This window comes from Rhea americana, unplaced genomic scaffold, assembly GCF_003343005.1.
Source record: "Rhea americana isolate MKP2758 unplaced genomic scaffold, rheAme1 scaffold_122, whole genome shotgun sequence".
In the NCBI taxonomy this organism is placed as follows: domain Eukaryota; kingdom Metazoa; phylum Chordata; class Aves; order Rheiformes; family Rheidae; genus Rhea; species Rhea americana.
In genome coordinates, this window is record NW_028185284.1 from 1,838,512 (window position 1) to 1,861,634 (window position 23,123).

Sequence of the window (23,123 nt, forward strand, 5' to 3'; positions counted from 1 at the left end):
TAAACTCGTGCCCTATACTCAGGGCATGCCCTCTCTGTGCATCTCAGGGCATGACACACCTGGAAAGGACGGAATGAGAGAAGGTAGAATAGTGCAGTTTCTACACACAGGCGTACATAAAGCACAAATACACTGTGGTCTGCTTTGTCTCTTTAGCTTGAGTAGTAATTAAAAAACATAATTGTACTATAAGCAGCAAGCTACCCATGTATAGATTTAGTGACCACTAAGTGTATCCAGAGCCATCATCAGGCAGATGTGGTGCAGTAATATATTAAAAGAACAGCAGCAGTAATTTTAGCTCTACATAATTCAATCCAAAGATCAGAAAGGACATTACAAACATTCATGAACAATACTTTTCAACAACCTTGTCGAATAGAGAAATGTTACAATTTCAAGTTAGTATTTACATAAGGAGTACAGAGAAGCTAGTGAATTGGTTAACCTCTCACAAAAAATCAGGGCACAACCAAACACTGAACACAGAAATTCCTGTCTTTCAATACTGGCCTTTAAAAGACATGCTTGTAACAATGAATTCTTGTTCTGAAGAACCTCTGCATTAAGATCCAGGAACAATGTATGATCAGAAAGAGAACTATTACATGAAAAGATACAGCTTCAGGTTTTCAATTTTTTAATAAGAATAAGCAAGGCAGATACTTACAGCTTGACATATAATTGGGTATTTAATGCGATTGATTCCACCAGCAAAAACAGCAAAAGTAAGAGCAGTATGGAAACAAAAGTTGAGTAGCATGTGCCATCCTTTCCTACTGATTCGGATTGTGCTGTTGAAAAATAACATTAAAAATACACACACATATATATAATGAAAATTATACTTCAGAAGAATATTTAACATGATAGAATTACGTGTTTCTTGAATACCTRTGTAACCATTTATCTATAGAACAGTCTGATTTATAAAGCATTGAAGTCAATAGGAGAGGAGGAAAAAAGAGTCTACTGATTTGAAGGTGCCTTCCAATCAAGCATCTAATGAAGAGTGATACAAGCAAAAAGCTCATTGAATAGCTGCAGATAAGCAGAACTGTAACAAGACATTTCTGAAGGATTAAATAGAAGCAGATGATCAGAAGTCATTGCATTAAGTTCACTGATTAATATTTAGCAGCTTCTGCAGTACAATACACTCCTCTTTTAAATTGCTAATAGTCTTTTAACACAAGTATGTAGTTAAAATGACATTTATATTAATCTTTTATATAAAGGAAAATACAAAATTTCTAAACTTAAGCAGATTTAAAAGTCAAAGAAAATCTCTTTCAGCCAACGATAGTTGCCACATCCCTCAACCAAACTTGTTCTCAGACACCAACACTGCTGTGTATCTGTCCAAGGTGCTGCTGCTGGACTGGAACCCACGCTACTTCGATAGTCCTTGTGGTTTTACACTGAAGAGCTCTGCCCTAACTTGTCAAGCTGGAAGTTTTAGGAACAATATGTAGACCATTTAGACATACATCTAAGGAAGGTACAACCTGGGAACAAAGTTGTCATAATGATTTATGCTTTCCATTTTTAAAATGTTGGATTTCTTCATACAATTAAAGAYGAATTCATATGGCACTAGACATTTTTTTCCTTAGTAGAGTGACATATTACAATAAATTGCTTGTTTAGGAGAATATGTATATGTTTTGAATGGAAGGTTCCATTTTCTTCATCATTCTCAGAAGTTACCTTCTGAGAATCTGCATGCCACACTTTAGTTTTGTGCAAATCTTTATTCTATTTTTATTTTTGACATAAACCTTTTCATGACTACTTTTGTCTAAATTATATTACTGATATTACTATCCAATAGTAATTAAGATCATTTAAAATACCRTGTCTTTTCAGTGAGGGATAGTAAAATCAGAGTACTTCAGATAATGCTGACCATTTTAACACAAGTGCTTTAAATTTGAATTCTTACCTGTGGTGGACAATGTAGGTGATAATGGAAGCAAACAGGCACAACAACATAACTGCAGTACATGCATATACCACAGGGTGCAGAAACTCCCCTGGGTACTGGGGGAAAGATAGCACGGTCTTAAAATCCTATGGAGAAAACAAAATGATTTAACATTGTTAGGCATGTGTGAAACTCCGAGACTTCGTTTCAATATGTCACATCATTTCTAGCTGTTCCCTCTCAAGAGTAGAAAAATAAGATGATGAACTTTTTATGTAGATACAGTTCATGAATTTACAATGACATCAGACTGCCCTTTCCTCATCTCTATACACTTTGCAAGAAAGAAATTAACCTTTTTGTACAAGCACACACATCCTAATAAAAAAGAAAGTCTGAAAAAAACATAGAAAATTACACCTTGCAGGCAATACCAATATCTGTTCCACCTGATAACGTGAACTTTATGCATGTATTTTACCAGGATTTTAAGTAGAAAATATCAAATTACCATAAAGGTTTCTAAATGGCATATATATGACTTCAGCAGAACCAATCAAAAAAGCAAAAGCCATGAGTATACACCCAAAAGATTAACTGATTGGCTCCTAGAGTCAAGTAACATGCAGAGCTGATATATGTCCTCTGGCCCAGTGACCTTCATTCTTAGTTGCACATATGCTACTGTCTGTCAATTCAAAAGTAGTTTTACTGCAAACTAAAGAACCACCAGTTCCTTTTGGGCCTGCTAGTGTCTGTTGACACAATTCTTCATGGAAAAATGATGAAAAAGGAGTATCTTTATAAAATTAGCCACATCAAATTCCCACTCTAACTTACTGGATCTCAGCTGAGAATAAGACCTCACATAAAAATAGAGTCACAGGAGAGCTAAATCTGCAGGTGAGAAGGATGCAAAGCAAAAGCAGTCTGTCATGGATAACAGTAAGTCTTCAGACTAACTGAATTAAACCAAGCAATAGAGGTTCACTAAGCCACATGTGTTTGTGCTACTACGTTTCTGCAAATACTACAAATTAGACACATAAGCCATCACCAAAGTGCACACCAAGTATTATCTGCATGGCAGATTGCATGTCCAATGGCACTAACTGTGCACACACAGTTAAACATGCATCCTAACATAGAAAAAAAAATCAAGCCTTGAAAAAATGCTTAATACCACAAACTGACAAAATCTAAGTTTAACACTAAAAATACTGACACATATTTAAAAGCTTTTCTTCATATTTGTCAGTTTTAGGTTTCCATGGAAGATTCAATGCACTTTCTTACCAGAGTGAAAGACAGAAGTTTGGAGACTGGGACTATAATGCTAATACTTTTTTTTTTTTTTTAATCACATTTGCATGCAGAGCGCTGATTTCCAGGACCATTATTTATGTATTTGTACTTGTCCACGTATCAGTAGCTAACGTTCGTGAGTTTATGCTACTATTAAATTGTGGATGACATACACTTAGGTTTACTTTCCAGAAGGGTCCTTCTTACAAGTAATACCTGCCTCAGTAGTCATTATTTTTCCTTCAAACTAGCTTTAAAGTTTCTAAGAGTGATTGTACTACATGTAATTTCTCCAGCCACATATATCAACATTAAGTCCTAAAATAGAGCAGCCTGCAACATACATAAAAAATACCCAACCAGTACCACATGAACAAGATGGCAAATATATGTCATCATATCCCATTTCCCTGCAAGTATTTCCTCAGCTTGTGTGTGTCCCTTAGTTTAAATGCTTCAGCAAAATCTGCTCGGTCACTACYTGTCCCTCAAGCCCGCCCCGAGTCCTGCCCAGTTCACCAAGCTCAAATTCAGTCACAGAGGTATTTTCACTCTCTCTGCTACTGTCTCTCACTATTCTTCCTTCAATCACCTCTGACAAAGCACAGGAAGAGGATCTGCCTTTTGATCTGGAAGCTTTTTAATCCTACAGATCTATGCTCTTGAGACTATTCCTTGATTTTTGGTTTGTGTATTAACATACATTCAGGTTATACTCAATTTACAAAATTCATTGAAGTCTATAGGCTAAGAACTGTGCACCCAGTTAATCTCTGCGCTAATACCCTTTTGTTAAACAGCTTTTCTCCCATATGTTTATTTGCATTATGTCCCAATTAATTGTTCCAGAGAGTGAGTTTCTTGAGGCACAGACTTTTCTTTACCAGAAATGTTCACTACCGTTTTAGCTCATTTTTAGCTCACATTACGAGACTAGCAATGTCAATACTGGACTATTTAACTAGAAATATTCTGCTGAAACAATGAAATATTTACTTCTAGGTCTTATGAATGTAACTGGATTTTGGTAAACCAATAGTACATCTTGTTATACTTTTATGTACATACTTATTTCATTTCTGTACATTAAGAAAACTGCTACCATAACTGATATAGTAACAGTGCAGTTATTTAAAGACATAAATGTCTTGGATATTTCTGGAAGATGACTGAAATGTTAATAGAATTGTGAAAAAGGAAACAGCTACAGAAGCAATGCATTTATGTAACAATATATGAAAGCAACTTTACTTGAGGTGGCATCATTTAATACATGAAAAGCTAGCTTTTAATATTGTGAATGCAGGGATTGACCATCAAGTATGTGTGAGCACTTATATAAAAGCAAATGCCATATGCTCTACAGCATTACAGTCATTTTGCCTGCAGAAGAATCAGGAACAATCAGCATCTTAAAGCTAATTACATTTAGAAGTATTCATATTTTATCATCTCTCTTTTAATCTTGTATAGTAAATAAGCAGTAAAACTTTTAAGTAAGGGCACCATAATGTATTATCACCAATGTAGAGTACCTTTTTCAAGACTTTCGTGTGTTGAAAACTGACTGCATTATGTATACACAATAAACTTATCTTGTCTTCTTTTTAATGATAATTAGAACTTATTGATCTATCAACATCCTGTGAGCAATCTTCTGGGAAAGACAGCATGCCGAAAATAAAGCTTTTTCCCCTCCATGCTGTATGCAAAGCAGCATAATTGTATGTTACATTTATACAAGGTGTTTTTGATTTTATTTCATGAAGGAGATTCAAAGGATGACATTAGTGAAAATTGGAAGGAATTTTCTGCAAGAAAGTGAACATACACAAGACTGAACATTAAAAAGGAACTGCCGTCTACAACTACAAGGCCAGTAAAATGTTGTCTAGTGAGAGATTGTCCTTCATTTACCCTTATAAGACGACATGAATGTGAGCACTCCCAGGTGTAAATGGTACCACCATGTATAAGGCGCTGAAGACTCTAGTGATGTAAATTAGTGACAGAAAAAACATTTTATCAGCTGTTTCATACAACAACGAGAATTATGAAAACATTACAGTGTAAGCGGGACTGTTTCACTTTTACTTGAGACTTCATTCCTAAAGTCATCTAAAACTGACACATTTATACTGATGACTTAGAAGTCAATTTGAAAGTATAAAGAAGTATATAGATGAATTACGTATTGAAAGCAGCCCTGAGATATCTAATAGCAAATACAGACACAACCAAAGGGAAGATATAGTAGATTAGTACTAAACATTGGTATATTTCATTAAATCTCAGATGTTAAAAAACAATCTAGTTCACCTTGTACATTTTTGTTATTCATATATTAGCAAATTAAAGATTTATTTTTAATATACTGCTTACAATATTATAACTTCAGCAAGTATAATCTAATTGATTTCTGTGTTTAAAGCAGGACATGTGAAATTGTATTCCTCAAGGAAGCAATACCCAAGTGCCAGAGACTCAGAAACAAAAGTGCATATGAACAATGAGTCATGGTAAGTTTAGATCCCTATTTGCATTTATACGTTCTTAGGCAACACACAACTTAAAAATTAGGTGGCAAGCTCTATCAGTGTGTTTGGGAGCACCAGAATATGGCAATTCTCCAATGAGTGGGACTCTGTTTAAAGAGCCAAAAACACTGCAATGCAAAGTGAATGGAGCACCTGACACAGGAGAGCAGGGCTGCAATTTGGTGTGATCTCAACAGGTTGGAGGCCTTCTTCTGTCTCTCAGGAGACTGCCCATTTTATTGAGCTCCTTCATAGTCTGATTCCCTTCCTCTCCTGTTAAAGATGCACTACCAGGAATGGAAGATCCATTAAGCCACATAAGAAGAGTGAGCTTCAGTCAGAAGCTTGGTTTCTTAAAAAGCTAGGGCATTTGGAAGCAGATGAACCTGGATTTTGGTCCCCAGTGCCAAGCCAGTTTATGCATTTTACATAGTGAATAATATATAAATTATTCAGTATAATTGAATAAAAAGTAAACATAATTCAAGGAGAAAGAAGTGAAAGACAGATCTTTCTCTCTCATATGAGTACTCTAACCCAAGGCTTTATATCAAAGATAGGCACCATCAGGAATATTGTGAATAAAAGCGACCTTTGCTGAGTAGCTGGACTCAATCTGGTCCATATGTGCTAAGCATTTTCTGTTACCTGAGCAGTACATGCCAGTTGAGGACTTAGGTGAAGAATATACGTGCCTCTTGATCAAGTTTCTGAATGATGACAGAGATTAGACACTTAGCTCTTCGCACTGAGCGGCTTCTGTGCACATGCACAAGCATCAAAGTTAATGCTACACAGGCATTTCGCTGGTCCCAGTACACAAGACAGGCTTGTACCTTTTAGTTTATTTAGTGCCTAGTCTTCGACATTCACAGTCTTAATTCTCCAGTGCTTATACTTTGCTAAAGTCTAATTTCTAGGTGTGAAGACAGGTGTTTAAAAACAAAAAATTTTTGAAAAGTTCACTCTTAAACCTATCTCTTTGTAAACAGGCTGATTTTTGAAAGTACTGAACCACTCTTCCAGTCTGTTATTAGAAAACTCTGTGCTCTCTATGAGTAAAATATCAAATACCATAATTATGTCAACCTTCTAAATAATGTTTCTGTAATATTTCCTTGACTCATGAATAATTTTCAAAAGGTTTWGACAGATGTTTTTTTTGGAAAAGCCCCGAGTTATAGGTTTAGAGGACTATCTGTTTTCAGATCTAAACATCATGAACAGTCCTCAGAAATTTTGTGCCCAACTCCAGTCACATTAAAAGTATTGAAAAAGTAACTTTTGTGGTACTGTGATCTTTCTATCTTGGAAAGACATGAAGGATTCATGGAATGCTTGTAAACTGTAAACAACTCTCAAACTCTTTTAACATGACTCATTACTACTGTTTTGCCTCTCCTCAATGTTTCACAGAGATTTTTCCAAGGTTTGTTTCCAGAGAAGTTTCAAATTTGTTCTGCTTTTGTCAGCTCAGTCTCCTCAGACCTAATTATCTCAAATAACTATTTATTGACTGTATGCTCCTTTCTCAAAGGATGACTCTATTTTCACAAGAAAAAAAATCACCTATATTGTTTTGAGTAAGAGATGCACTGAACTGTGACAAAAATAGGAAAGTTGTTCACAATTTCATGTTTGTATGGCCGATATTCAAGTTTATAAAAAAATGCTAACCAAGCTTATTAATCCATTTTATCTCAATTGCTCTTATGCTTAAATGCTCTTAACATACATAGACAAATTTAAGAATTTTACCTGCATTTATTTGCTAAATTTGAGGAAATTACTAGACAATGGAGTCTGAGGAGGAGAAGGGTATGTTGTACACAATTACAATAATACCTATCACTATTGAATTGCCACTCTCCTCTAAGAAAAATGAAAGGAAGAACAAAGGTCAATCTATGTCAAAATATATTTAACAAATTTTGCAATTTAATGTGAATTTCCGATGTTACTATTGGATAGTGTTATCTGTTGAAGTACGCTTTCAGCCACATGTACTACAGCTACAGGCCACTACATYAATCCTAACACACAGAAGCATTGCCTTGAAGAATTAAAATACTAATACAAAGCTCATTTCACAGAACAGCACAAAAGCATTGTATTTATACACCAAACATTAGTAACTRGATACACCAAAGCATCAGAATAGGTTTGTAATGTTACTAAATCAAAAAACCATATTGCAGATGTTCATAGTTCGAGGTCCCTGAGGGCTCTGGCCACCTCTAGAAGAAACTGGATTGTGACGGTGTCTCTGTTGCCCAGAGGTAACAGTGAAAAAGTGGAGGCAGGGGACTGGTCTAAACACACAGTAAGTGAGGGAAAATGCAGGAATATAACTCAGGAGCTTTATTTCATAGCATTTGCTCTCACTCCAGGGCCTACCATTCAAAAGCTGATCAGCAGAAGACACGGTTACCTTACGCTCTTTTGTCCGATACTACTCCTTCACTCGACCTGCTTGCCCGACTCAGAGCAGCGTGAGAGTCTAACACACTTCCTCCTATCTCCTTCCYGACTCCGTGTCCAAACTGCACGCTGTCCCACTGACATCACTTCAGCAACTTCCACTGAGAGAAAAGCAACGGCTCAACATGAATCTTCTCACATGAAGCACGCTCATGCTCATCATCATCAATCGCACTCGAGAAACCCTTGATTACTGCTTTTCTTGAAAGGGACCCTATGGAACCTTTATTTTAAGCCTTTTATCGCTCATGGGCAGAAAAACTCACGTAAAAATAGTTCACTGAACTTCGTCCTAATATTAAAAAGGATGATGAGCAGCAACGATGAATCAGAATATGAGAACATGCGCTGTACGAGCCATTCAATGGTCAGCTGGATTCACTGAGGCTTCTCCTTCATCTTGTGCCACGTCTGTATACGCAGTGTTCTGACAGCAACATAAACCTTCAGCTTCACTATTGCTTTACTGCTGCACTTCACTTTACAGCTATTATATCATTTATGACTATTACCCTACAACATAATAATCAATTATGAATTTTTATGGTTTAATATATTTGATTATATTATACAGATAAAAAAGTAACACTTATCATGTCATTGTATCTAATTCCACTGTATCTATTAGCTACTGCTAACTATTTTGAATTTACTGTCAGTTTATTAGTCTTTTAAAATGCATCAGCCACTCAGATGTGGTATCAGCAGATGCACATGGGAACTTTATATTGTTCATATTATAAAGTAACAGCTAGGCAGAGCAATAACATATTTTTCTTTTATCAAATGAGAATTGAGCTGCTCAGACAAGCATAACCCAAATCAAAGCAAGTCCATGACATTACGCCACAAAACACCAATTAACAAATAACGTACTCACTTGTAGGAGAACAGATGCACATAATGAAGCTACAAAAGTTTTCCACGAGCTGTTTAGAGAGACAGCTGTTGGCAGATATATTTGTATGAGTGCATTATCACAACTTAAGGTCAGGCACCTCTTTTCTTAAAGTGAGCGCGAAACGTGAGCTAGGGAACATAYCACATTAGCACTGCTGTTACTGTGGCAAAAACGAAGCAAGGGTGACTCTAAGATTTTCTTCTTGCACTGATAAAAGTGAAAGACGCATACAGGAAGAAAAAGCAAAGTTGAATTACCACAAGGAAACAAATACAAGACCTAAACSAGCATTACACAGCAGACACAAAAAGCTGCAGTAAAAGGAGCCTCAGTTGCCTTTAGGGCTGTGGAAAACCCAGCTGCATTTTATCAGAGAGAAACCTGCATTCCGTTTTGCAAACTAAAACCAAACTGCAGCATATGTCAACACGTGATTTTCTGCAAGCCAAACCAAACCACGGAATTAGTTGTTGGCAAGTGAGATTAGTTAACGYTTAATAACTAACAAAGTTGGGGAAGGACCGGCTGAGCCTGAGGGTCGGTTTTGTGCGCAGCCCTGGCAACACYGGCAGGGGCTTCCCTTAATGAACTTAGAAAAACATCTTCAAAGCACAACTGCGCTTCCTATTTGGGGAAACAAAGGCCCGAGGAAGAAAAGGGAACTTATAGAAGCTGCAAAAAGATGAGGTACATCTGATGCTATCAAATCTTGGGAACGGCTCTTAAATCCCGAACGAGGCTGGCCCGAGTGACAAAGCCTTGAAGTAACTCGGAGGGAAATCAGCGCGTACGAAGTGGCCGATAATATCCGCATTTAACTCGTGGGTGTCAGAGCCGCGCGCCACGATTGGCTGCCATCTGGGCTCCATCTGACAGCAGCAGCTTGGTATTCTCTGCACACGTCCTCGCAATTCCTGGCGCCTGTTTGCTGTCCCTCACACACACACACACAATACAGTATTTACCCAACTATACACATTTTAGCAATGTACACAAGCAGCATTGACAGTGCAGTCATGCACCTGCATTTAGGATCCATCTGGTATGAAGCATATGCATCTGGCTGATCTTTTTACAATTGGTTTATAATCAATATTTTTAATGGTGCAAACATTTTCTCACTGATATCTGTTGGAAACTTTGGATTTTTTTATTTGCTTCCCTTTATGCCCTGGACAGTAACGCTTGTCATTATTGCATAGAAAATCTCTTTGCTCTTACGAAGGTAACTTTCTGCTAAGCAGGATAGTTTTTAATAGCTGCAATGTGAACTGCAAGTGTGACTAAGAACAGATCAAAGCAGCCTGATGGGTTAGCACTGCACAGAAATATTTTTCTTCACGAGCAGCAATTTAGCCAAAAAGGCTATCAGCATCACCATGCAAACTAAAACTCCTACAAGATCAACAAGGACAACACTGTCCTTGTTCAARAGAGCACAAGATGTTACTCCTCTCCATTTATTAAATGATTCAACATTGCGGTACGCCTGCAACTAATTAGTATGATCAACACAGTGCAGGGCAGGAACAAAAGCAGACCAGCCTCAGAGATGTTCTGATGTAAAAGCACACAGGMGTATACATTTTTAAACCCTGTCTTATAATTTATAACCTCTATACACCAATCATTCCTTGATGGAACTTTCACTTGCAAGACTGAATTTAATGTCATTTTGGGTTAGGCCAGTCTCCAGATAYTAAAACTGACCAGGTTTATTCACTTACTAGCAGTTAAATAACTAACTTTCTTTAAGGYTGGCTTATATTAAACATTACAGAAGAAAAAAGGTCAGTTACTGACAAGTAAGAATGATACAAATACATGTAAAAAGAGCATATATATGTTTGGAAAATGAGAGAGAGCGAGCGAGCGAGGTATATTTGCTAAGTCATATACTTACCATTAGCACTGCAAAGTTACTGAAGTGTGTACTCTGAATGGTGGTAATATTGCCTGCAGAACTGATTATGTGGCACCCTTCTCCCCACCAGCCTCCATGTCCATCTAGAAGGTCAAAATCCCAGAAGGCTGCAATGGGGTCTACACCCCGTGCAAAGTGTCTCAACCCTATAGTTAGAGGGCTGGTAAGGTTTGCAAAACTGCACCCATCTGCAAAAGCAACAAACTGAATCAGAGAGATGGAGTGGAAAACCTTTTACTGATGCATGCTGTGAAAAGAGATCAAATGTACTAACTACAGAAAACAAAGCAATAGATACATATTCTTAATGGTTAAAACCAAAGATAATGTTCACATTCAGAAAAGTTTGCAATAGTTTAAATAAATCAGAATGCATATTTTAGTCTTGTAATGTGTCCAAGTGATCTAATTCTCCTTCACAAAGCTGGGTTTTGTTTTCAATTCTTAAATTAGGACCAATGTTACACTCATGCAACTGCAAAAAGGGCTTGGTTTCATGGTATGATTAATAGCTAAGAAAATTCTGCACTTTGAAAGTCACATTTAAACATTTTAGAAATGTTAACAGAAATGTGAGCTCTATTCAGATTCAAATAAAATTATTAAAATTGCCTAGGTGAATAATTGATCAAAATAATGACTCACTAGCGTATATGATCCATCACATTTAGACAAAAGCCTTTAACAACACCTGTTTTAGGTCCATCACATCAGGAAGTATACCGGTGAGTACTGGTACATGCAACAGGGCACTACTCCCACCTCAACAATCTTATTTTCATCAGTGTCTAGGTTGTTAATGCTGCAATTTTCATTCTAAAGAGTATAACAAGGATCTTTCCTATGGCACCTTGCTCTGAGAAACAAGCATCTGTAACAACATTGTCAACAAATAGTAATTCCAAATTTGTATTCTAGTCATATAGCAATTGCATTTCTTTGCAGAATAATTTGAACAAAATCATGCAGATTGGGCTAAAGAGACAGACTGTTCCCAGCCTCTCAGCATACCGTACACTCGACTCCTCTATTCTCTACACGATCAAGTATACCATAGCTTTCAGATTAAAGGAAATAATGCATAACAAGTCCTCACCTATTTTAGCAAAAACAGCTGGTGTGGCAACCGTCCTACGTTTCCCATCGTCTGCAAGATTTGATGAGTTTCCTGTGCTAGGAAAGAGTTTTCCATTCCGAAAGACAATAAACTGTAGCTTGCAAGTGGAGTTATCAACAGATTGCCAGGCTGAAGACTGAGAGAAGACAGACTGTGGCAAATGAACTGAAGCTACTGCTACAGCATTCTGTACAATGAGAAAAAAAAAGAAACATTTAAAATGCAAATCACAACAGGGTTGCTTTCATGATGTTTTAAACTCCTGTACAAGAAATGTGTGCTGCCTTCCTTTTCCAACAGACTGGAAGCAACCAAAGAAGCACGAGCTGTAACCATGGGAATAGTGCATAGTACAGTGCATATTAAAAGRGAAAAGGTTTTGATTGAATGTGTGAGTCTATATGGTCAAGCTCCCTGCTGCAGAGGTGAGAATGGTTCTTACCGAGCCTGCTAGAGGGTCCATCAACACTGCAGATCTGATTTAAAGAGACAACCTCTACCAGGTTTTCTCCTTCACTTAAAACAGAATCAGACAACTTACATTAGAACATTTCTCCGAAAGGATACTTAAAGAGTACTAAAATAATTTTATTAATACAAAAAAAATTACATCCGTGGAAAATTGCAAATGTAGCAAAGAGCACATTTATGAACACATTTTTCTTGCTTTATATACAGAAAATCACTTAACTATGTATTTTAGTAACRCAAGATTAAAAATAGTATGAATACTAACATAGCCGAAGAAAACAACACAACAGTAGGAGGAAATGAATGGAGACTGTCAGATCACTATAATGGCTTTGAGTTGTGAGTGCATTATACACCCTTTTACAAGCAGATAATTCCCTCACAGCACATCTATATAATACCAAATGTTATGTTCTGAGGACTTTGCTCATCGTGCAATTGTTTTTCCTGCCAAAGTAGCAAACTGATCATTAAGGACTGAGATATTTACAAGAAAAATCAAATAATGAGCAAGGGGAAAACAAACAGGGAAAGAGTCTGTCCTGAGCCTGTAAGTGAAAAGTGCATGTATTTAAAAACAAACAAACTGTAAAATGTTCTTATTTGCATATCCCCAAGGGCAAAGTGTASCTTCTGTGCACATAATTTACATAGCTTATCGCACAGTTTACTCACAGTACATGTGCCCTACCTCTTCGAGAGGTAAAAACAATAATCTTCTCCATCATGTAAACAAACATGTCCTTAATATACGTCCACATGCTGGGAGAAAAACACATGTGAGAGAAAAGGTACAAAAGAGAGGAGGAAACGAAAAGTTTTCCAATAATATTAGAGACATCTAGCGACATCACAGTAAATGTGGCCACTGGGCTGCTTAAATAAGCAGAGGTTTGGGCACAGTTGCCCCCAGGTTACCATGTATKCTTTGGAAAGGGTTTTGAGATTTTAACAATAAAAATTCTAACTGGCTCACCCTTCTTCTCTTACATACTCAATCTAGGGATGCCACTTACTAAAAATCCTCAGGAGAAAAACAAACAGCAACAGGAGAATTTTTTTTTTTTTTTTTTTAAAAAAAACATTAGATTTTAAAATGGCTGTGAAGGTTTCCATTGGAAATAATCGAGCTAATCAAACTTGTCTTTAGATAGTTTCCACTGCCTAATTCAATGATTATAAAGCTGTCAAATAGCTTTACCTCACACTTCTGAAAAAGACATATTTCATTGTATGATAGGCCAAAGTAGCTGTGCAATCTGAACCTCCAACAATACCATTTTAGCTGTAAAATTCTTAGCAATAAGCACATATAACCTTTTTTTTTTTTTTTAAACCAGTGTAATTTGTCAAACTCCAAATCGCTATTGAGGACTAAGAGGTACAGGAGTGCAAGACAAGTTATAGCACAATCAACTTTATATTGGATTTTTATTATTATTCTGTGCTGGAAACGACGACAACATTAAATTACACAAATTAATTATTATACACAAAAAGAGAAAGCTAGAAGCATCTGAATAAGCTTATGATAATGAAACCAACAGCTAAAGGCACTGGGATAAGAGACACTGTGCCATGACTTGACAAAAGCAGTCCTAAATAAGCCAGAGGAACACAACAGGTTTATAGCACTTTTGCTACGAGGCAAAATTGTCTAATTCGTCGYGGTTCTCGACTATCTTCCTTACTGTGAGTCTCTGACACCACAGAAAGAAGCGATAACACCGTAACTGGAGGGGGCTTTGCGGTGGCAGGGGGGTGCACGGGGCCGTCCCGCCTCACCTCCTTGCTTTCGCCCGCTCGCTGCCCAGCCACCGAGCGCCAGGGAAAGGAAGGTGGCTGCAGCGCCCCAGCTCTTATCCACGGGCTACGGCTTCCTCTCGTAGAGGCAGAGTCAAGCACAGCGAAGAAAAACTGCAGAGAGATATATATAGGCTACAAAGGGCTTTAGCACGGACTGGCTGCACTTCTCCATCTCACACATGCACCAACATGACACAAAACTACCGCGCAGCAGAAAGACAGGTTTATAGAAAATGACTTCCTCTTTAGACCTCGTAAGAGGGTTTTTTTCCTGTTTTTCTCCATAACATTCACCGAGGCCACTATTATCCATAAAATTAACCATTTAATAATCTACTCATTAATGGCCACAGTCAATTACTGGGCTACTGTTAAACTGTGAATGCTATCCTAAGTATCTCTAATATACACTTCTGAGTGCAGGTCATCTGGGCGAGGGAAGAAAAAGGGACATGGTTGATCTTTGTGTACACGTGAAGTGAAAATACTCACTACACACCAAGTATTYGCTTTGTATAAATATTCTTCAAAATTAAACTGTCTGCTACAGCAACATGCTTGCCAACAAACTCACGTGCTATKATATTCATGAAGAATGCACACACTGGAAGTGCCCACACATTCACAATGCTGTTTAAAAATATGAATAAATATTTGTGAACAATTTTTACATCTAAGAGAATCCTTTTTTTTCCAATAGCATTAGTCATTATTCACAGGAGAGGAATCTGAGCAACGAAGCAATCCCTGTCACTGCAGCAGAGGATGGGTGAAGCATGAGTGAAGATTCAGTCCTGGATGCTGCTAATCTTGCATACAGTGACGTAGTCACTTCAGCACTCTTGCCTCAGTTTCCCTTTCTTTGGTGAAATAAAAGCAATGGCATTTATTTTCCTCTGTAATGTACTCCTGAATTTAGAGATGAAAAACAATATGGAAACTGAATATTACTATTATCAGTGACAGCAGCGTTAGTTTTTGAACGAATGGCTGTGCTTCAGATGTTTGAAACTCCCCACTGAAACATCTTTTTGAAATTTTATTTGGACACCAGACCACCATGTTACACAACAACCGACATTTCTCAGCATGTTAGRAGCAGCATCCCTGGAAGCTGCTCCACCTCTAGGAGGGAAGAAAGAGGACTAGAGAAACAACCACCAGCTAGTGTCCTGCATGGGATCCACAGCTCTGCAATGACAGGAGCACTGGCACCTGACATTATCCCATGAAAAGCTTAGAGTTTGTGTCAGCAGTTTACTAGTTAGGATTTACGCATTCTGTAAGCATTTTCAAAACAGTTTGTAAATAATCCCTTCATGACTCCATTCCACTTTTAGTCCTATTAACTGGATTGGACAGGTATTCATTATTAAAAAGGAAATCCTTAATGTTCTAGAGATTTTCTTAAGGAATACTATCCCTAAGGAATATTTTTTGTGCTGGAAAATGCCAATTCTGTAAAATGGAAGCTTTCACAGAAACCCATCCTTTTGGGCATAATTATGATAGAAACGATGCAAATTTCAAAACTTCCCAGTTATCTCCTATGCCACCTGCCTAGATATTCAAAAATTTGCTGTGACCTATAGCTAGGGTTACAGGGTTATCAGCAGTAAAACAGCTCTGGGGAGTCTCTGGGAGACTCCTCTGACACTTGAAACCTGGGAAACTTTCCAAAGACCCAGATGAGAGGTTATTTTGAGCAGTGAATCATAAATTGGAAAGTCCAGTTCTGTAAGAACTGAAGTTTCATTTCACAGAATCACAGAATGGTTCCGGTTGGAAGGGACCTCTGGAGACCACCTAGTCCAATTCCCCTGCTCAAGCAGAGTCACCAAGAGCACATTGCACGGCATCACATCCAGATGGGTTTTGAGTATCTCCAGAGAAGGAGACTCCACAACCTCTCTGGGCAGCCTGGTCCAGGGCTCTGTCACCATCACAGTGAAGAAGCTCTTCCTCATATTCAGGTAGTGTTTTGTGTTTCAGTTTGTGCCCACTGCCTCTTATTCTGYTGCTGGACATCACTGAAGACAGTCTGGCCCCGTCCCCTTGACACCCTTCCTTCAGGTACTTGTACACATGGATAAGACCCCCCCCCGCCTCAGTCTTCTCTTCCCCAGGCTGAAGAGGCCCAGCTCTCGCAGCCGTTCCTCRTAGGGCAGGTGCTCCAGCCCTCTGATCGTTCTCGTAGCCCTACGCTGGACTCTCTCCAGTAGCTCCATGTCTCTCTTGTACTGGGGAGCCCAGAACTGGACACAGGACTCGAGATGAGGCCTCCCCAGGGCTGAGTAGAGGGGCAGGATCACCTCCCTCGACCTGCTGGCAACACTCTTCCTCATGCACCCCAGGAGACCGTTGGCTTTCTTGGCCACAAGGGCGCATTGCTGGCTCATGGTTAGCTTGTCCAGCAGGACTCCCAGGTCCTGCTGATTTCCTCCACAGAGGTGATTTCCAGCAGGTCAGTTCCCAACCTCTACCTGTGCATGAGATTATTTCTCATTATCCTTTCAGAGATAATTTTGTGTGTGGAACAGAAGCCAGTTTCAATGTTTCTGAAAAAGAACCTTGAGAGCACAGATATATCTGTCTGGATTTCCAAAGTTTAAAATTTGAACAGAAAACCTCATTTTATGAAGGAAATGATCCTGAGGATATTGAGAGCTAAAGACTCTTGACATTTTTGCAGCTCATGCATGTGTGACCCGTATTAAAAGTGTTTTAAGAGGAAAATGAAAGATTTAAAGTGAAGTTTTTCCCTAGGCAATTTTATTCTGGTCCACAGTCCATTCCTTATAATCAATGCTAGCATTTACAAGGCGCTTTTAAGTGTTTAGGAAAGACAGTCTCTCGCCTCAGGTGCCTTTGTGATATTTTGGCCCTTCCAGTTTCACAATCCTTTAAAGAGACCTCCTCCTATTTTCAAGATTGCTTCCTGTTCTACTTGCCTAAAATTTAGCATAATTGAGAGAATACACCTACTATAAAACAATCACTATCAAGGAAGATACTTGGTATCACTGTGGAATGACATAAATCGAGTTATTTTCAATAGTGTTTTCTTGTTTCTGCTTTAATACTAGATAGGTTCTGAGTTCAARAACAGTATTTCTGTTTGAGGTAAAATATATTTCTTAGAAAAGCATCATTCCTGATTCAAAGACATTAAGGCATTGGAGTCCTTAGAACAGTCACAGAGTATATTTTTTTTCCAGTAGGTAATCTCCTTAACTTAAAAAACTACCTCAACAGGAGTTTAGAAGAAAAATGGAGGGGAAAAAAAAAGGGAGTAAATGAAATCACCTGAACACTTGGCAGAGAATTGGAAAAAGTAACTTCACCCGTTCCAAATTTTAAAGAATCTGATGAGATGTTTAACATATTCAAGTGCACTAAAGACATTATACTATTAAGGATCCAAAAGTGTTGCCAAAAAAATGCACATAAAGATACAGTACCAGTAAAAAAGAAAAAAAAAAAGGCAGAAACTAAACTAAACTCTGCTAGTAAAAACTGATACAAGCACTGGCTGAGTTAACAGTGTGGTCATCATAAAAACACCAAGCAAATAAACTATACACATGCAATAGATGTTAACAAAGCCCTCAAAAAAGACAGCTTCTCCCCAGAAGCAACTGCAGAGGTCAGCCTGGAACTCATGTCAAAAGTTTGGTGGTAAAGTATTAAAAAAAAAAAAAAAAAGTGCACAACTGTACAACAGAGAGGCATTTTGCCCAGTCCAGTGAGGCCTTTGGTTAGCTCTAAGTACTAATTTCTTCTGGAAGAGAAATCATCAAAAGAAAAAAATAAAATTTAGAATGCCTGGGAGAAAGCCAAAGGAAGGATCTATGAAAGGAATAGAAACAATGTCATTTTTAAGAAATACAGTTAYRCAAGATACATACTCAATGACAAAGCAGTTTACAGGTCATAAAAAAGGTATGATTGTTTTTTTTGTTTGTTTGGTTTTTTTTTTTTTTTTTTTTTTTTTTTTTTTTTTAAATGGGAGGATACAAAGCAAGGGAAATGTATGGAGATTCCCAGCCATGTTAACTTATCTACATAAATTTGTTTGATTTATCACAATTAAACTACTCCATTTAAAATGCTGTTTAAAACACAAGTCTAGAAAGGCTCAAGGATGACTGGCAAGGAAAAAGCAAAATTTATATAGATATCTAGAGAGAAATGATGAGGCACCACCAAAAATGCAACATAAAATCATGAAGCTATAGAGATGGAATTGCTATGTATGTTAAGATTATTATATGATAAAGTCATTAAGTAGTAATGTTGCAGAGCAGGCATGAAAAAAAATATGAATGCAGTCCACACCCATCTCAGCATCTCGAAATCTAAGCACAGAGTTCAAGATATCTTTATCCTGGCCAGGAATAAATGCTGCTGTAATGCATAGTGAAAATAYGGCATCAACAAAAAATACAGATGATTGTCTGAAAAGGTACAAAATTATGTTAATGTGTATTTAAAGTTCTCACTGATTATTGAGAAAATTATCTAAAAGTTAACTAGAACRTTATCTAGTTATTCCAGAACCACTCAGAAGTCATGTTTTGAGTGTTAGATTTAGCAAATAACTCAGGAAGTTTAGAAAAGCCAGTAATATAAAATAATCTTAGAAAACCAGTTACTTCATTTTTATCAAATGCAAAAATAAAACTGGTCTCTGCATCAGGRTTTTTTATTTCAAACTGAAAACTCAGTAAACTCAGGAAATTAATTAACAAAGTTAATCAGACTAACAAAATCAAGTAAGAGGGAGAACTGGCTCAGAAAGGATATTGAGTATAATCAGAAAGCCTATAAAAAAAAAGCACTGATAAATGAAGCAAAATACGATTTTAGGTATGAAGAAATGGATGGATACTGATTGCTGAAATACTAGACATACAGCAGTAAGTTCTTCAGGCATTTATATAAAAAGGAAAAGACATAAAGCTGCTATATAGAAAGGTACAGGTAGAGATGAMTAAGGAAAAATTCAGTTAATACATTTTTCTTTAACTTCAATGAAGATGTTTACATGGAGGCAATATTAGGATTAGTAATGGGGAGAAGGACATAAAAATTGCTACACATTCCAAAGAAAAATTCAGAAATGATATGTAAAATCACAGGACAGTTATAATGTGCTTTTTTTAAAGTGGTTTTTTTTTTTACTTATTTATTTTTATTTTTATTATTATTATTATTATTATTATTTTTTTTTTTATTTTTTTTTAAAGTATTCTATCATAAAACAGTGAATTCTCTGTAGAATGATCTACTAATAGGCTGAACGGCTGAACCAAGTTTGCTGTGTAGATAATGGTACAGACCTAGGCATGAGCAAAAACTTCACCGGGCAACTCAAAACATGACTCTCAGCTGCTGCTGCTGCCACCACATCCTCATCGCTGTGCGCTTCTGCGTCCAGAGGCCGGCTGCCTGGAGGACACTGCAAGAGTCGACGGGCAAAATGGCATGAAACCGAGGGATCCTTGAGGCACTTTTACGGACCATTATGTCATTGGGTCTGCATTTCAGTTTGATGCACTAAAGCCATTTAGGCATTCACGCATTACTCCTCCAAGCCACAGGTCCAGCCCATTGCATTTCGGACTTCATTATTCATGCATCCATGGGAATACAGTCAAAAAAAGTAATACTTTTATTTAAGGAAAGGCTGATGTTTAGAATTATTCAAGCAAAAATTGACCTGTTAATCTGCTATCACTAGCAAAAAAGGAAAGAGAAAAAAAACTGAAGACAAGACAACCCAGAGGGAGGAAGAGTAGGTTTACCAAAGGTAAATACGCCACATCTACATGACAGCCCTCTTTAATAATTGTTTTTCTATACAAGCCATTGCAGCTGACCTAATTTCTTTGGCCTTCAGTAGAATACCTGATACTACATGGAAACCTGTTAGTTGAGACACTGACAGCAGAAATAGTTTCACATGAATAACTAGCTAAAATTGAGAGTATAGCGATTTATTTTGAACAGGGAAGGTTTAGGCTGGAGTATAACAGAAGTCTCCATGAAAATCAGTTTGAGAATTTGCAAAGTTTCATTTGATGACCTTGAAACAAAGAGGAGGAACGTCACCAAACGTTCAGACACAACGTTCAAAATCATGAGCTTTACAGACTTACAATGAGAATTTCTGTTACAAACTGGTGATATCTGTTGGAAGCAACAGACAAAGAAAAAGACCTGAATGCACTGGTTGCTCGCAGGGGGACTCAGAGGCACTGTGATTTAACAATAAAAAGGACAAATATAGTCCAGAACATATCAGGAGAAGTATTTCTGTTAGACAAGGAAATACTGTGATTTTAAAGGCCTAATCAGTAATACACCATGCAATTCCGATCAACTAGRCTCAGAAAAACCAGTTCAAAATAGACCGGGTGCAGAAGATGCTTAGTAAGATTATCTGTTTATTAGAATGAACCCCTTATTTCACAAGCACAGATGAGAAGAGCTCAGCTTTGTTAGCCCAGCAAAACGAAAGAGCGAGCTGTGACTGCTGTCTTTAAAAACAACAGGGATGGAGTCTAGGGAAGAAAGAGAGTCACGTGAGGAAACAGCCAGCAYGAACACAAGGACAAATGCGTATACACTGGTCAAGAGCAAAAGCGCAGACCTGAAAGTAGGAAAATGCTTCCTAGCCCTTAAAACAGATAAGACAGGGACAGCCTTCAGAGAACACTGTGGATGTAAAAAAAATCAGCAACTTTTAAGATAATGTTTATTTTATGAAGGAATTACACAGTATGGTTGACTCAAATAGCAGTAACTCCTATTTACATTAAACACTTTTCAAAGGATTGTTTTATTTTAATCCTAATTGTGTAGGTTTTTTTTTAAAAAAAAGGATTGCTTTAAAATCAAGGAGCTTTATATTATACACAGCAATGATGCAGTAACAGAAACAAGGTTTTATCTTACAGGTTTATCTTATAATTTTAGAAATGTTCCTAACATATGACAATACACAAGTAATGAAGGACCCATTTCAGCACTTCTTTTTGAGATCTGCCCCAAAGACASACTCAGGGCATACCTTAGCAAGATCTTCCTGCATTCTGAGCMATCAGGATGGATGCTGACTCAACACTGGAAGCTTTGTAGCCAGAGATAGTGAAGGACTGAAACCAAGATAAGCAAATGCCCCTGCTTTTTAATTTTTTTACATTTCATTAAAAATAATTTAAGACAAAACTTACATTCTCTTATAGTAGTTTTAAAGCTGAAAAAGTTTATAGTCAGAATTTTTATAWGAAATATAAATTATATTTCATATGTGAATATGTTACTGTCATTTCATACTGGCAGAGATCACTGGAATTTTTTGCACWCTCTTTTGGTGTGGGTTGTTGATCTTTCTACCACCCAGGAACTTCCATCTAATACAGTTATTGTCCCTACTCTTTCCTGCTCTGTTTCTGTGGCTTTTTAGTCATTCGTACAGAATATCTGAAGCYTGTCAAAAGGTGTTTGCAACTGTTTTGAGGCTTGTGATGCGAGTGATAAGAGAGTGAATATGCTAGACCTTTCAGAGTAAATTCCTATTCCTTCAGACAGACAGTTCCCTCTAATTCTGTATTCTTGATGTTTTGACTGAAGCAAAACTAAATTTGTTTTGGAAAAGTTTGGATTTATTTTTCTGTTTTTCAATAAATGCCTAAAATYTCATTTGAGAACTCCCTATAGAACTCCCTTCTATTCCTTATAGAAGGGAATTTCATAACTCCCTKCTTCTACTTACATCCTCAGACATTAGTAAAAATGTTGGCAGAAAGGAAAAAAAAATAAAAGCCCAGTCATGTTATATTCAAGTAACCCAYGTCTTCAATAAAACACTGAGCATGGAACTGTAATGACCCTTTTCAGAGAAACTGGAAAAATCCTGCCCACACTTAAGACCTGCAGACACTCAAACTGTAAAATTGAGCCATTTATTTAACGTAGGCACCCATTTTTGRTATGTCAATGTAAATTCATAAAGCCAAAACAATTAAATATAGCTCTCTCATAGAACAGTAAAGAGATAAATGAAGATGTAGGCATATTTCTATTAWTTATCTTCCTACCAAGCATCTTTAAAATTGAAGGGACCTTTAGCACTCAAGGTACAACAGCTCCGCCTCTTATACTGTGTGATGGTCAAGGCAGCAATAGGTGACACAGATGACAGTTAACTACTGACCCACATTCAGATGAACATTCCTGATACAAAATTACATAGAAATGGTATCACTCGATTTACTACACCATCAGTCTCTAGCAAGCGTCTCAGCCTTACCCCACCTGAGGCAGGATACAAGATGAAGATATCCTAGTAGCACTGATGGATAGTCTTATGGCTGTGAACAGAAGACAAAATCCTTTGCTTACACTGCTGGATCTGCCAGCAATCTCCCATACACTAATGCTACATCTATACCTAGGACCGTAACACTTATCTCTGATATTGTGGCGACTGCAGAGAAAGCATTTGAAGCAACTTGAAAATAAATTGAAATAARTGATTCTGCAAAAGCCTCAAAAGACACACTGAATCTGCAGAATGCCTCAAAAATCACTGCTTCAGTAGATACAGAGCAAGATCCAGTATTAAGATCCATGCTTGTAACTGATTT

At 37.3% G+C, this 23,123-nt stretch overlaps 1 protein-coding gene across 1 annotated transcript in view; it reads right to left on the reverse strand.

The window, feature by feature from the left end:
• The window catches only part of LOC146600354 (adhesion G protein-coupled receptor A3-like), a 219,806-nt gene that overhangs the window by 42,892 nt on the left and 153,791 nt on the right, over window positions 1-23,123 (reverse strand). Inside the window, exons 12-15 of the mRNA XM_085325737.1 lie at window positions 12,172-12,379; window positions 11,055-11,263; window positions 1,946-2,073; window positions 671-794 (exon numbers count right to left, since the gene is read on the reverse strand). Coding sequence (XP_085181863.1) covers window positions 671-794; window positions 1,946-2,073; window positions 11,055-11,263; window positions 12,172-12,379 — 669 coding nt within the window. The remainder of the gene's footprint in view (window positions 1-670; window positions 795-1,945; window positions 2,074-11,054; window positions 11,264-12,171; window positions 12,380-23,123) is intronic.